The 16,050-nt window shown below is 49.6% G+C and overlaps 1 protein-coding gene across 1 annotated transcript; it reads left to right on the top strand.

Moving 5' to 3' along the window:
* Nucleotides 1–10,093: 10,093 nt before the first annotated feature.
* FAM166C (family with sequence similarity 166 member C) lies at nucleotides 10,094–15,000 on the top strand. Its single transcript, XM_030491183.2, has 3 exons — nucleotides 10,094–10,228; nucleotides 10,820–10,932; nucleotides 14,773–15,000. The coding sequence occupies exons 1-3, from the start codon at nucleotides 10,094–10,096 to the stop codon at nucleotides 14,915–14,917; spliced, it is 393 nt and encodes a 130-aa protein (XP_030347043.1). The 3' UTR covers nucleotides 14,918–15,000.
* The last annotated feature ends 1,050 nt before the right edge of the window (nucleotides 15,001–16,050 follow it).

The raw sequence follows: 16,050 nt of genomic DNA, 5'->3' as shown, positions 1-16,050 counted from the left end.
TTCTCAAATTTACTTGATTTAAAAGCAAGCAAATTACACCAGCGTCTCTAGGAGGCACCTTCAGAGCAACCCATGTTGTCCTAAAAACACAAGTACCACAGAAAACACCTTCTATATCATGTCGTTCATTTTAAACCTCTTAATATCAGATAGTAGATAAAGTGAAGAAAACCAGTGTAAAGAGTGTTGACTGAATTGTTCATCTCAAGAGGCAGGATGCATCACTTTGAGCTGCACTGTGCAGTTGGGTGAGTGGTGCTGGGTGGCCACCGTGAAAACACCAGCCTGAAGAATCTGGTAAAGAATGTGTATTTTCTTTTCCTGATTTTGTTTTATCTCAGACATGATTTAGATGTTCCTGCTGTAAAAGCGCAGGTGGAGGGTTCTTGGGGAGTGGTAACCCATAGCTTTACTCCCAGACTTAAAGAGACACAGCAAAGCACGAATTAAGAAATTAAGACAGAAGATGGTATACACATGGGTCTTTAACACTGTGCATTAAATCTGACTGTGATCTGGCTGCTGTAGCTGCTGAAAGCAGTGCAAGAAACTACTGCCCTTTGGCTGCTACACATGAGCTTCCTCTTAGGATGCCACAACTCAGTGAAGTTTGCTCCTAGCTGAGACACCTCTAGAGCTCAATGCTCTTCAGGATGGCGGAAGATCTATACTTGCCCCCCTGGTGATTTATCCACCCGTTATACCTGTAAATTGGAAAATGAAAATGAGCAGGAGCAAGATAGGAACCCAACTGCAATGAATTCAACAGAACACAAGGAGTGTCAAAGCGTGGCGTGTTAAAAATGTTCTCTCCAGCTTGAGAGCTGAAGAGGCCTGCCTGTGATTAACAGCGCAAGGTGAGAAAATGCCCTTTATAAACACTAATTTCAGTTTTCCACAATGCCTCTGCAATTTTCACATCGCTGCATGTGAATAAAATTGCACACCCACCTCTGAATCACTGATGATTGCTCTTATTTACTACGGGTTTACACCGAAGGCAATGGGGAAAGGGCCGCTTGCCATGGCAGAATCAGGCCTTAACTAGTCCCTCCGTATACATTACCCACAGCAGTGGTATTCTATTAAAATAAATCCAATTGCACATGCTGAAGCAATAGTCTTATGATGGTGCTACAGAATGTTAAGTCCAAAATTAATGAGATTTTCTCTTCTTAACTCTTTTTCTCATTTTTTTTCCCCCAACTCTTCTCTTCCCACGCTTGGAAAAATCATATCAGCCTCCCCATTTGTCAAACCACTAAAATCTTTTCTATTAATTACAGAAAATTGCTGTCATTTTCTTTTCCCTTTTTGTTTGTTGTTCCCTGAGAGCCGGACAGAGGTTTCACACTTGGGGGTTGATTTTTACCCCTTTCATCAGCTGGAATCACTGTGACAGGCTCTAAGTTATGTTTAAATGCTAATGGTGGGTGATATTATATTGTGTAAGTGCATGCTTGTGTGTACAGAGCTGTATATATTCCTGTGTTATGTTTCTCTCCTTGTGCCATCCAAGCTGCTGAGTAAAATCCCCAGGAACCCAATAGCCTGAGCGGATCCAGGCTACAGTAACGCAGCCTGAAGAAGGCAGTTCTCCTTTCAGTAATATACCCACAATAAATGTGCCAAATATCCTGCTCCAAATTGTTTTCCAATTCCTAGAAGGCCTTAATGGATGACTGAACCATCACCTTTCCTTGTGTCTGCAGACCTGCACAGTGATGCTTCTTGAGTCCCTCCCAACAGGAATTTGATGATTTCATGAAATCAGCAACGAAAACCAGTCCTGCACATGGATAGGGACAATCCCGAGCACAAATAGAGGCTGGGGGAGACTGGATTGAGAGCAGCCCTGAGGAGAAGGACTTGGATGTGTTGGTCGATGAGAAGCTCAACATGACCCATCAGTGTGTGTTTGAGCCCAGAAACCAACCATGTCCTGGGCTGCATCACCAGCAGCGTGACCAGCAGGTTGAGGGAGGGGATTCTCCCCCTCTGCTCTGCCCTGGTGAGAACCCCCCTGCAGTCCTGCATCCAGCTCTGAGGCAACAACATAAGAAGGATGTGGAGCTGTTGGAGCGAGTCCAGAGGAGGCCTTGAAGGTGCTCCAAGGGCTGGAGCACCTCTGCTATGGAGACAGGCTGAGAGAGCTGGGCTTGTTCAGCCTGGAGAAGAGAAGGCTCCGGGGAGACCTTAGAGCAGCTTCCAGTGCTGACTAGATGAGCTTTAAAGCCCTTTCCAACCCAAAGCATCCTGTGGTTCTGTGGTTCTGTGGTTCTGTGATTCTCTGATTCTACTAACTGTGGGGTTTCTTCTTGCAGATGTGGACAGGGAGATGATTCTCTGCTGGAGGTGAAGCCATCAGGTATCTCAGCAGGTTCTGTTTCACCTACTCAGTCCCAGAAGGATGCAGTCAGCACAGGGCAGAGCCCACTGGAGGGGCAAATGAAGCCCCAAGGAGGGTCCTGGTGCCCCACTGGCTGCAGGCAGTGCACACTGGGGACAATGTTCTTTGGGGACCATGAGCTTTGAGGACAACATGTTGTTAGGGCAGCGGTGCTGGGCAATGGAAAGGAGAAGCAGAGAACAATTACACAGCCCTAGCTGATGGGCTTCTTTCAGAAGTAGAAAATACCCTTATCAGAGAGCTCTTGAGCCAGGACACGCAGCAGCTCTGTACGAGGATAGACAGGATTTCATTTTTCCAGTGGGTGATTTTGCTAAGAGAAATATCACTTGCCTTTTCCTCCAGGCACCTTTATTTAATTCTCAAAGTCTGCAGTGCTCAGCTCTGAAGATTCCCATGCTGGGTCCATGACTGCAAGGTCACTGGTGGCCACTGTGGTCCTCTCTCCCATATTCAGCTGAAGTTCCAAATCCTGCAGAACAGGAGCAGCATCTGAACCAGCTTTTCCATCGGCACATCAGCATCAGCCTGGAGGGGAACCCTGGCTGAATGGCAAAGGAGATGTTGGGGGAGACATGACAAAAGGGAGCGAAAAGGCCTCTTCTGCAATGCCAATGTTCCTCAGACCAAGTCCAGGGCCCATGGAGCAGGTGTCAGAGCCTCCTTACCGTGAGGGACAGCAATGTGCATTTCTTCATCTCCCATTGGACTCACTTATTTTTTGGCCCCACTCTTCCCTGTGCAGCCTCTTTGCCCCAACAGAACTGAGCTAGACCCTGGGAGGAGGACTAACAAGGAGACCCTCATGGAGGGGCAAATATCCAAACCAAAGCACCTTTCTGGAGCTTCTCCAGCCCTTTTCCTGGGGAGCTGTTAAACACTTCACAAGTATTACTTACCCCACAGCTCCCTGGAGAGCAGAAACATTAATTTAGCCCCTCACTGAGGGGACCTGAAGTCCCCTGTGATGAACCGCCCCATGGAGCAGTTGCTGTGTACTTTAGGTGCATGGAAAGCATCCAAGAGACTTATTCATGACTGCTGTAATCGGGGCAAAGGAATGAGCAGAGGAAGGACTGGGAGCAACTCTTGTCCCCTGCCATCTTCCACCACTCTGTTCGCAGACTCCATCTTTCACATCCCTGCTCTTCCCGACCTTGGCTCTGCCAGAGCAAGTCTCCCTTCATCTGCCATCGTTCCCCCCTGCAGTTGAGACTCTTTCACTTTAAAGAATTTCAGGGATGTGACTGTCAGAACTGACGCTTTGTGGGATAAAGCTGCTCGTAGCATCATATGTAATTTTGAGTGCTGCAGTGGGCGGCCCTGCTTGTGTATATCGGTCTCTGAAAGAAAGGGGAAAATGCTGTGGAGGCAGTTTTTGTTCGTAAGGAGAAGTGTGAGCAAGGAAAAGGGGAATGCCGAATCCGAGGCAAACCAGCAAACTCTCCTGTGTAAAGCAGTGCTCGCAAGGTGTCCTCATGAGATCTTCTGGATTGAGTGTCCTACCCTAGTGCAGCTGTGCAGGGAATAGACGTGAGCTCTGCACCCTTGGTGACAGCAGGTCCTCTGTCTTAGGATCATGGAACTGTTAAGGTTGGAAAAAAAATTTAAAGTCATTGAGTCCAACCATGAACTGAGCACTGCCAAGTCCACCACTAACCCATGTCCCTCAGGGCCACATCTACACGTCTATTAAATACCTCCAGGGATGGTGACTCCACCACTGCCCTGGGCAGTCTGTTCCAGTGCTTGACAACTCTTTTGGGGAAGAAATTTTTCCTCATATCCAATCTAAACCTCCTCTGGTGCAGCTTGAGGACATTTCCTGGAGTGATGTCTTCCCCCTGGTGTGATGACAAGACCCCCACTCATTTCCAGAGAAGCCGAAACTTCTGCCTGGGGGTTTCTGGCAGGGCCGAGCTGGTTGGTGCATCCATGGAGAGTCCAGGCTCTGTTATAGTCCTCGGATCTGCGGAGGACACGTGTGGACTATGGCTCCCTGTCAGCCCACAAAAAAGCAACATTTCCAGGCAGATAAAGAAGACACTGGGGAACCCAAAGCTTTGCTGTCTCTGAGACATCAGCTGCAAGCACCCTGGTGCAGTGCTCCTCCCAGAAGCAAGCCCCATTTAAAATCCTGAGAAGTTTCTGCCTCTGTGGCTGCTGTTGGAAAGCCATTGCTGAACCACATGGGTTTTGTGGCCAGGAGCCTTCTGCTAATGCTCAGCGTCACCCTGGTCATGGTTGTCTTCTTGCTCCTTCTGTCTTCCCCTTTTTCTCTCCAGATTAATTTCCTCAGCGCAATCCTCTCCCCTCAGCCTCTCTTTTGCTTGACTAAATAAACCCAGCTCTTCCCATCTCCTCCTGATGGACAGGACCTCTCTTCCCTGATTGTCCTTATCTGCAGCTCCTCAAGCCAGGATAAGCTCAGCAGTACTGGGGGCTCCACATCACCCCCTGGGCCATGTTCAAGGTCACGAACATTGTCACTTTGCAGGTCTGGGACCCATGGGCACCCTCAGTTCCTTTTCCTCAGTCTTTAATGTATGGCTTTCCATTTTGCAGTCAGCCCATGAGTGCTTCCATAGAATCACAGAATGGTTTGGGCTTGAAAGAACGGAGCAGAGAGGGAGAATCCCCTCCCTCGACTTGCTGGTCATGCTGCTGGGGATGCAGCCCAGGACATGGTTGGTTCCCTGTCACCAGTGCTCTTGTTCCCCAGCTAGAAGATCCACAGTTTTCAAAGAAAGTAACCTAGGCAGTCAAGCAGGACTGACTTTTCGCAAGTCCGTTCGGCCTTTTGCATCGTTTTCCATTTAGTTTCATATCTTCACATCGCAATCTCTGAGACAGATTGGAAAGCTGCGCAGATGCTGGGTTGAAAGCCCGTAGACACCCAGACAACCTTCTGACTCCTTTTGAAATGCCAGAGCTGTGCTTGTTACTTCACAGCTGTAGCAATGCAGCAGCTCCCATAAGTGGAGGATTTCTATTTATTTAATTAATTTCTATTGATTTATTCATTTATTTATCATGGCACAGATGTTTTCCCATTTTCTTGAATTCAGTGCAATTAGCAAACTGAGATTTCCTCATTTCTCCACCCTGCAGAGAGGAGCCAGTGTGTAAAGACGTGTGTTGGATCTCCGCATGAGGTGTCCCATGCCTGTAGCAAACTCACGGGGGATCCATCCCGGGCAAAGCTCCATGGATCCAACCCCTCCCAGCTTCTCCCCAGTCCCAAGGTGGCTGAATCCACATCTCACTGGCAGCAGGAGCCCAACAGTGCTGGGAGAGGTGGTGGGTGGCAGACCTTTGCAGGGCTGGCACTGTAATGTCCTAGCATGAGGCGGGTGCTGAAAGCCCCTGGCTTTCTATTTTGTTTCTTTTCTTTAATTTTATTTTTAATTTGAAATATCTCAGAGCTTAGATTGAGATGAAAATAAAGAACAGCCTCTCCAATTCCTGCACCTCCAGCTCCTCTTAGAAGCAAGGATCATTTACAAGGATTATTTTAACAGCATGTGCAGATCTCTGTGTGCAATTATATTTTTTTACATTGGTTCTTTATAGGCAACTTCCCAAAGTTGTTCCAGGACAGGTTCCTGGTTGCTCTCCTGGGGCAGGAGCAGAGCCCACTATTCCAGTTACACAAAGAGCTGGAGGAAAACAACTCCAAAAGCCTGAAATATGCAAACCTTGGGACATTTCTGGATCCCCTGCATCAGGAGGGGCGAGGGCAGGGATGCGGGGGTTCTTGGGGAGGGGTGCAGGCATGGTGCCAGGCTGGGTGCAGCCAGAGAGTGATGGTGTGAGTGTAGTGGTGAGGGCTGGCTGGATGCAGGCAGTGGGCGCAAGGGATGTTCAAGTGTGAGGTGCCCCTGTCCATGGCAGGGGGTTTGCAACTAGGTGATCTTAAGGTCCTTTCCAACCCTAACTGTTCTATGATTCTAAGAGGAGGTGCTGGGGGTGCAGGGGATCTCACAGTGCCAGAGGGGTGCAGGGACTCTGGTGGAGGGATTCTGGGCTCCTCCCGTTGCCTGGTGATGGTGTTTGTGATGGTTCCGGGGTCAGCTGTAGCACAGGGACACTCCATATCCCCAGCACAGCTGGCAGCAGGTAATGGCTGAGCATGGCTGGACTGGCACTCCGGGGCCTCCCACCCTGCCCCATGCACCCTGCACCCTTCCTATTACAAGACAGCTTTTAACCTGGGCTGCAGGAGCCAGGCAATGCAGTCACGCCATCTCTCAATTGCTCTGCCCTTGCGATCCCATGTCTGTGTGTTTCCTCAGGCGGTTTTGCATAGGTCACAGGTTGTCTTTTGTATCAGTGATTACAGAGGGACAGAGCAGTGAATTTTCTCACTCCTTCATGCATATGACACGAGGTCAGTGTCGGAGAGGCTTTTCCTCTCCAGCGAGAAACCCCAAATGTTTCTCACCCAGATGAGCTGCGATGTGTTTCAGCTCGTCCTCCCCCTGTCCTCTCAGCTGAGGCAGTTTCCCCAGCCCCTTCCCATCATCACACATTTTTCATGCCCTTCTCTTGTTTTCTTTCACATCTCCTTTTGTTTCATGTAAGCAAAGACTCATGCTGCAGCCAGGGCTAGTCCTGAATGCCAGGCGATGTCCTTGCCCGGGGCAGCCCTTGCCCTGGGTGGACAAAACCTGTCCCAGCAGCTTTCTGCTGACATAAAGCCAGCCTGGGTGCTAAAGCTGCATGTCCTGTGCACCCAGGAGATGCACCCATGGGGTCCTTGCTGGTGGGGTTACGTGTGTGGCTGGCATCCATCGCTCTTGCTTCTGGTCTCCAAGCTGCTGGAGTCCATTTCCCCCTTACAGGCAGAACTATGCTTGTAAAAGATATACAGTTTAATGTTTATATATGTTTACATATATATATTTATATATAAATACATTTTTTCCTCTGGTTGTCTGAGGGCATCATTTTCAGCCATCCAGCGCTCTGGGATTAGGTTCCCATCTGAAGGACTCTCACCACTTTAACTGTGAAGTGAATTTGCTTCCAAATCTCTTACTTTTTCTCCTCTTCAGCTGCTCTGGCAAATGGCAAACTTCAGCCATGCTGAGGAGAGGAACACCCAAATGCCCTGAGCTGCAGGGCCCAATGCATGGGTGCAGGGCTCCACTCTGCCTGGCTGCATGGGTGCTTGCACCCTTAAATCACATCCCACAGTTTTGGCACTTGAACCGGTTGACACAAGTATTCCCAGCAACGTGGAGGGTGGCAAGCAGCAGGGCACATATATTTGATGTTTTTATTTACTGCTGTACGTTGGGTTTGTGGCCTATTGATAGCAGTAGAGGTGAACAGCGTTGCTATGTCACCGCAAGCACATCATCCCCCCTGTGCCTCAAGAGGCTCAGATGAGAGAAATCCTCATTGTTTAGCTGTTAAATTAGAGCTCTGAGCAAAGGGAACAGGCTGTCATGGCTCTCGTCCTGTAAGTTGGTGAACAAGGGTGCCTTCAGTCAAAGGCAGGTATATAAACGTGCTGAGAATTAGGATTAGCTTCGACAATTAGCTGTGGCCTGTTAGTGCTGGATCTGGCCACTGATGGCCTGATGGCATTATTGCAGCAGTGGCCATGGCAAGCAGAACCCATTTAACAGAGAAATCAGGATTAACAGCCTTATCTTGTGAAAAATCTTAAATGAGCAAAACCCTGGTATGTAATCTTGCTCAAATATGAGCAGAGAGTCTTGTGTGCAAATCATCATTCCTGGTTCCAGTACACCATGGGAACTGGGCAGGGTCAGACAGAAAAACTAACCTGTGATGGACTTTCTTGGGAAAGCTGTTTGTTTGGTTGGTTTTTTTTTTTTGTGCTGTGTTTGTCCCAGAGTCGTGGAATCACAGAATGGTTTGGGTTGGAAGGGACCTTAAAGCTCATCCAGTTCCAACCCCTCTGCCATAGGCAGGGACACCTTCCACTAGAGCAGGTTGCTCCAAGCCCCTGTGTCCAAACTGGCCCTGAACACTGCCAGGGATGGGGCAGCCACAGCTTCTTTGGGCACCCTGTGCCAGGGCCTCACCACCCTCACAGGGAAGAACTTCTTCCTCAGCTCCTATCTAAATCTCCCCTCTGTCAGGTTAAAGCCATTCCCCCTTGTCCCCCTTGGGCTGGTGGGCGCAAGGCACAGGATTCTGTGAGCCCCTCATTGAACAGGGGATGCACTAAGTAGTTTGTCCTTGATTTTTGCCCTATCTCCATTCTTCAGCAGCTCTATTTTGTCTGCCCTGGCAGCAAGGGGAAAGGGCTGTATTTCTTTCTTTTTCCCTTAAAGATTCCTTTTCTTCTCCTGGCTTTTGCAGAATGATACAGATCTGCACCTGAGCCAAGGGCTCCTGCACCAGCTGAAATGCTGGTTTCAGGTTATGGGCAGAGAATTTCAGACTGCAGCAAAATTAACTCCAGTATGCCTTGGGTGAGCTTGCTTGGCTGAGAAGCAGTTTCCACTGGCTCCTGTGAAACACAGCAGTGTCTCAGCACTTTGGGCTTTGCAGGAAAGCCGATTGCTTGCAACCATTGTGAGAAGCCAGAGGAAGAATAATGACATATTTCCACATTCTGGGAACACATTGGGAATCCTACAAGCTTTCAGGGGTGGCTGAAGGGACAAATGCAGTTTACTGTTCTACCACTCGTTATCAGGGATACATGGATTTTCAGCTCTGAATATGCAAAGAGCTAATGGAACTTCCACGATATCTTTAAGGGGCAGATGAAGTGGTAGAAATGAGTCTGTGCAGCCCTCCCCAGCTCTACAGGACAGCCAGTGCCATGTCCTGGTGAAATCCCAGCCCCGCACCATGTTTTGGAAAGGGGGCATCTGTGGGGCTATTCCGTGCTTGAGGGGAGCTCCTGGTTGCTTTATGGAAGCATTATGGGGCATCTGGGATTGTCCCAGCAGAAAACAGTCCCATCTTGGTCCCCTGAGATGCTCTACAGAATCTCCTCATCTAGCCCTGAGCTCTCTGAAAGCTGCCTGGGAGGAAAGAGCTGAGTTTGATACCATGTCCTCAGCCCCAAACCCCACGTTTTTGGGAACATGAGACGACCAGGAGACATTTGGCCAAAATGGATGCTGATGTTTCCTGGATGCTGGGCAGCTGTGTGCTCAGAATAGAGGGGTCCCATTCATCCTAACTCTAATGGTTTTCTGCCAGGAGAGGGACCAGCTGCTCCCTTTCTTATTCCTCAGCGTACAGCCAGCCAGGGATGTGGTGGACCCTGCTCTGCCAGCAGCAGCTCCCTGCCCAGGGCACCTCTAAAACGCAAGGAATGGGGCTTAAAAAGGAAAACAAAACCATGTCCTGGGTCATGAAGGCCACCACCATGATCCCTTGGGCAGCAGTTTATCCTCAGATGCGATGCTGGGCATCAAGTGTGGGGTTTTGCTTAAGTCAATCATAGAATCATAGACTACTAGGTTTGAAGGGATCTCATGGATCATCTGGCCCAACCTTTCATGGGCAAAGCATGGCTTTGACTAGATGGCCCTGAGAGGTGGGTGCTGATTCCTAGAGGCATCTTGCAGAGCAGTGGAGGAGAAGGGAGCTCAGCATGGCCCTTCCTAACGACGCTTCCCACGCAAGTATTGAAGGCGCATCCCAAACCCATCATTTTCCTTCAGAAACACCTGTGGGAACGCCGCCATGAGATACCCCCAGGGTCTCCGGATGGTGACAACATGCCGAGCAGAGGACCAGGATGTCTACCCGCACATCCCACTGCAGACCCGCTTCAACCTGGATGGCGGCCGATCCCAGGAGCTGAGCAGGTTTTACCAGGTGAGGACATGGGGGACTGTGGAGCAGAGCCAGGGTGGCCACAGGCTTGTGCTGGGGGCTGGAGGCTGGTGACCCCTCTGCTGCTGCCTGCACACAGCAAGGCTCGCTGCCTGAAGCCCATGCACAGGCAGCAGCCAGCTCTGCCCCTTCCAGACCCCCTGCCTCCAGGGCTGGTGTAACAGAGGGCACAGCACAAGGTGAGGGTCTTGACTGCAACAGAGCTGCTGACAGAGACCTGCCCTGAGATAACCCCATACTTGAGCATTTGCTGAAGGAGTCCCTCTTGCAGGCACGAGGCTTGTCCCATGCCTTGACCCATGTCTTGCTCACACCTTAAGGCGCAATACAAATACCTCACAAGCAACACAAGCCAAGCTGCCAAATTAACAAAACGAGCACAGATGCTGCTTATTAATTTCCCTGAGGGTCTGAGGCAGGGCAGCTTAGGAGCACGGCTGTGACCAGCGTTTCTGCATGGTTAGAGTGGGGAGGGGATTGCCATGTGCTTTGCACCCTTCAACATCCGGGTGCAAACAAGACTTGGAACACTGAACTCTGCTGAAATTCCTGGATGTTTGCATTGATCTGCAGCTGGCCCAGCAGCACCGTGATTTTTACCGGGACAAGAGCGGAATGCTGTACATCCATCCCTTCTTTGTGCTGCCTTTGAAGGAAAAAGAGAGATATCCACATCCACTTGACATGTGAGTACCAATGTCCCTGTGGATAGTCCCTCACATGTGGTGGCACCCAATTCCCAGAGCTTGGGCTAGTGGGACTAAAACTGGAGAGGTCCTGGGGAGAGCCAGCCCTGCACTGATCCTCCTTTTCTTCTTCACCCAAATCTTCTGTCCTCAGAAAAATGAGAGCAGAAGAAACCAGATTAACCTGAAAGGAAAGAATAGGTGGGCAGAGTGCCAGGCATTGAGGCTTTTTTCTCAACTTAGAAATCCCAGTTGTTTTGTTTTGTGTTGGTTTTAGTGTTTTCTCAAGCAAGCATCCTCCTGGCTGTGTGTTTGTTACTTATTCCAAAGCCTCCACAAAAACTGGAGCAGCATCCTGGGGCCTCCATGCCTGTCTCCTCTCCTCCTCATTGCTGTGGGCCTGCTGGTCCCTGGGACATTTCCCACCACCAGAACGGCTAGGAGACCCAAGGGCTGCAACTTCACTATTATACCAAAGTGGCCACTGAAAAAGGCATCACTTTAACAAACAAACCTGTGAGCTGGCCGAAGGTGAGTCCCCCAGACTGCCCACTGGCCACTCAAGCCATCACAAAGAAGTGAGGTCTCCAAGTCACCATGGCTATGAATTGATGGGGGAATCCCAACCCCATCTCACAGCCGCCTCCTGCCTCCCCATAGCTGGGCATGGGCAGTGATGGAGTTCCTCTCCTCCAAGCTGGTGGATCCATTCCTCTGCTGAGTAGGTGCCTCCACAATACAGGGCCCTGGAAAGGGGAGGAGGTCGTAAGAACTGAAAGGCAAAAAGAAGACATCAGTGAGCAAAGCTCCCGCATATTCCTTATCCCTCCTGGGCCTCCACTTCAGCTCCTTGCAGAAGAGCTGTGGCGGCTCTGAGCAGCCCCAAAACACCTCACTGAGAGAATTACAGGGCAACTTCTCCTGGTGGTCAGGGTGGATGCTGTGGAGGTTGGACCATGCAAGGGAGCTTGTTGTTGTCTCTGGAGCATGAAGGTGGACAGAAGTAGGCAGAGCACTGCTGAAATGTGGATTAGGGACCTGGATATTTCTCACCAGCACCAAGAATACAGAGGAGATCGAAATAAACTTAAGGAGGAAAAGTTCAGGTTAGATATAACGAAGAAGTTCTTTACTGTGAGGGTGGTGAGGCACTGGAATAGGTTACCCAGAGAAGTAAATGCTCCATCCCTGGCAGTGTTCAAGGCCAGGTTGGACAGAGCCTTGGGTGACATGGTCTAGTGTGAGGTGTCCCTGCCCATGGCAGGGGGTTGGAACTAGATGATCTTCAGGTCCTTTCGAACCCATTCTGTGATTCCATGACTCTATGAAATAATGTTCAGTAAGAATAAAGAGAAAGTAAACTTCGTGGGGACATGGAGTAGTGCAGATCCAGCCCAAATTCGGGGAATATTGAGGTCAAACTCCAGCAGAGGGACTTTGTATCAGCCCATGGGCAAACTCAACTGGGATCACCTAACTTCACAGCCAGGGGCCGTGTGCTACTGGTTGTTGTGCCCTGTGGCACAGCCCAGCATGGTGGAGTACCCACCCTTTTGGGTGGACACCATGGCACTGACAGCCCCACATGCCCTGCTTCAACCGCAGAGGAGCTGACTCAGTATTGCTTTCAACTGGCATTCCAAATTTCCTCTTGCCTTGAGCTCTGGGCACGACACTGGCCTCCCGGGATGGTTACCCAGGACCTGAAATAGGCTGAAAAGACACCTACAATCCTGCCAGCCCAGGACCGAGAGTTGAGCTGGGGTGAAAAGCAGCTAGACCCAGCGCTAGCACAAATCCGTGGGTGCCCTCTAGTGCTGTATTCCTGTGGCTCAACATGAGTGTAAGATCTGGGAAAAAAACAAACCCTTCAGTCATCTATACAGGGCTTCAGATTAAATATTTTCCTTATATCTGGCTGGATCTGCCTATGTTGTAACTTGTGCCATCGCTGCTCCTGCCACCCGTGCACCTCAAAATTCAAGGTGCATTCTCCAGCTTCTTACATGTCTACATCCTCCAGATGGTCTCATCTCTGCTACCTGCCCTAAGGTAGCTGTAGACAATAATAAGATCCTCCTTTGCCTTTTCCTCTCGAGGCTGGACAACCCAGCTCTCTTCCTCTCCTTGCATACAGAATCGCAGCACGGTTTGTGTTGGAAGGGACCTTAAAGCTCATCCAGTTCCAACCCCCTGCCATGGGCAGGGACACCTTCCACTAGAGCAGGTTGCTCCAAGCCCCGTCCAACCTGGCCTTGAACACTGCCAGGGATGGGGCAGCCACAGCTTCTCTGGGCAACCTGTACCAGTGGACTGCAGACATCAACCAGGGCAGCTGGATGCTGTCTCTGCCTCACTGGCCACTGTCCTGCTTGCACAGCCTAGGAGGTGGCTGGATCCCCCTTGCTGCAATATGGGAAATGATGGTGGTGCTGGGAACACAGCAGTAAGGTTGTCTATGGCCAGCCCTGGAAGCCTGTGAATCTGCAAAACTTTGTGTGTGGAGCCAGTGAAGCTGTTTAAAAGAGAGGTTCATTGATGGGGATGAAGCTCTTCATTATGGATGTGTACTGGGGCTGTTCAGGCTGGCTTGTGATTTCTTATCACCCCTTCACTGCCCATCTAATACAAACAGGAGAGTGGGAGGCTGTCCTTCATGCAGGCCAGGTTTCATGAGAAGGCAGAGAAATGTGTGGGATTAGGAGGATAGATGAAAGTGGATGGAATGAAACAGATACTGTTGGGGCCATGAGCACATCCCACTTACAGGAGTTCAGCTGGCAGACACCAAGGTCAGCCCTGGTACTGATATGAGCTGTTGTGAGCAAAGCTGGAGGTGATGCTGGGACCTCCTTTCTTTTGGGATCTGCTTTTAAGCTGCAGAGTCACCAGCCCCTACCTTTGCAGCTGTGCCACAGCTGGCTGGTTGCCCGGTCTTGGACCTCCTCCACTCTAACATGGAACAGGATTTGAGCTTGGTCCCAGATGTACCTCACTGCCAGGTGGCCTTGGGCTGCCCTGGCCACCATCTCCAGGCCCACCGCTGACCCTGACTAGCTGCTATGCACCCCTGCTCCTTGCTGCTGAGGACCTTGCTGCTCCCCAACCCATTCCAACAGAAATAATTTGACTTTGTCCAGCTCCTGGAGGGACAGGCAACGTGACCCCAAAGCAGCACAAGTGGTTTTGGTGTTGAAAGCAATCTGTATTTTTCCTTTACCCCTTCAAATACTTACCCGTTCCCATGGTTCCTCCTCATACAGATATGTGTCTGAACTCGTGGGTAATGCCAATAAGCAGAGCTGTTTGCACATTAGTATTTGTGGTCTGGAGGTCAGGGGTGATTGCAAACAGGAGGGCGCAGCTTGGCCTTGCAGCATCAGCTCTGAATGTGGCACAGGCAAAACCTCCCAATTCTGCCTTTGTTTTTCTTGTGCTTGCCAGTAAGCGATACCCATGCTGATGCAATCGGTGACATCAAGGCTTTGGGTGGTGTGCTGGGCTCAGGAATATTACAATCCTTGAATTCTAGAATCCCTGAATCCTAGAATCCCAGGTAGGGAGGGACTTCAAGGATCATCCAACCTTTCTAGGCGAAGCATGACCTAGACTAGATGGCCCAGCGCCTTGTCCAGCTGAATCTTAACAGTGTCCAACGTTGGGGAATCCAACTTCTTTTAGTGGGACAATGCCGCAAGCTCACCTGCTTCTGCAGCTCTATCGTGGTTAACGGTGCTGAGCTGTGGGTTCCCCAGTGCCCTCAGAGCACACCCGTAGTCCCGACCCCTGCCTGTACCTCCGCACGTCCATAACCATCCTTGGTGCTCTGCTGCTCCCCAGCCCACTGCTCAGCACAAAGACCCACTGGCATTTGATGCGAGTGTCACCTCTGAACGTGCAGACCTACCAGACCTTCCCCTCGGGGAAGAGAATCAGCGCCGAAGAGAGACAGAACCGGAACATCTATTTCGAGCACCGAGCCTAAATGGTGACCTCCAGCCTGCCTCCGGTGGAAACCTCGTTTTCCAGCTGGGAGAGAAATAATGGGAAAATAAAGGAGAAAGAGCTTGCTGTCTCAGTGTCACGAATGAGTTTAATGTTGCCCAAAGAATCATCATCAAAGTTACTAGCAAAAGTAGTTTTAATATGAATTTCTAAATTGTGACCTAACAAAGTTCGATGGCAAGGTTCACTCTATTACTTACTATATGGACGGAACGTACAAAGGAAAATTGAGTTAGAATCAAGCTAGAATGATTTACAGACACCGAAGATGCAAAAGGGTAAGGAAGACCGTCCCACTAATCACGAGGTTCAGAGTAGACCCCCTTACTTTCTAAACTGCTGATGGAAATTCGGTACAACTAAATACAATCTTAGTCCCAGACTTGGTCAATGGTTTCTGTCTCAGGGAAGAAATACAAAGAGTAAGGAAATCCTTTGAGTCACAAGGTTCAGAGTGGATCCCTTTTGCTTTTTAAACTCCTGATGGAGCTTAGGTGAGGCTAAATCCTATCTTGGTCCCAGACTTGGTCAACAGTTTGTGTCTGGAGGGTTACATGTGTAATCAGAGTCACCTAAAGAATCACTGTTGAAGATATCAGTAAAAGGTGATCTTGATATGATGTTGTGAAAGTACCAACTCACCACAGATGGGAGTTTTACACTTTTGACCTAGCAGCAGTCTGCAGCTCTAAGGAGGATCACAACATCCAGCAGCTGTCTAAAGTTATTCACAATTTAAGGTGGATCACAAAAGTTAGTTGAGGTCCATCATTGACTACTTTAACACTTACAAAGTGAGACGATAGGGTCTACTGCAGTAGCAACAGTGACTTAATTATAGATCTGAGGTGATAACATTCACACTATACTTGCTATAGGGTGTCTAAATCAATTGATCCACACATGCACACAGACACAAAGAGATATGTATATATATGTATGTGTGTGTATATGTATATATGTATGTACAAAAGTATACCTGTTGAAAATTCCACTTGAGTGCAGTGAAATATTCACATCAAATGTCTCACCATTTCTCCAGGGGCAAGGAGGAGTGAGGAGTCTTCAGCTCAGGCTCCATCATCAGCTCTTGGTGACAGTCATCCAAACTTG

Source organism: Strigops habroptila, chromosome 6 (assembly GCF_004027225.2).
Source record: "Strigops habroptila isolate Jane chromosome 6, bStrHab1.2.pri, whole genome shotgun sequence".
Classification (NCBI taxonomy): Eukaryota; Metazoa; Chordata; class Aves; order Psittaciformes; family Psittacidae; genus Strigops; species Strigops habroptila.
Note: the sequence above shows the minus strand (reverse complement) of the source record. Positions and strands in the feature narration are given on the sequence as shown.

Excerpts from the sequence above, each read along its gene's own strand:
- FAM166C (XM_030491183.2), top strand. The coding sequence starts at position 10,094 with ATGAGATACCCCCAGGGTCTCCGGATGGTGACAACATGCCGAGCAGAG. Across the intron at positions 10,229-10,819 it reads AGCTGAGCAGGTTTTACCAG|CTGGCCCAGCAGCACCGTGA; the intron begins GTGAGGACATGG and ends ATTGATCTGCAG. Across the intron at positions 10,933-14,772 it reads TATCCACATCCACTTGACAT|CCCACTGCTCAGCACAAAGA; the intron begins GTGAGTACCAAT and ends GCTGCTCCCCAG.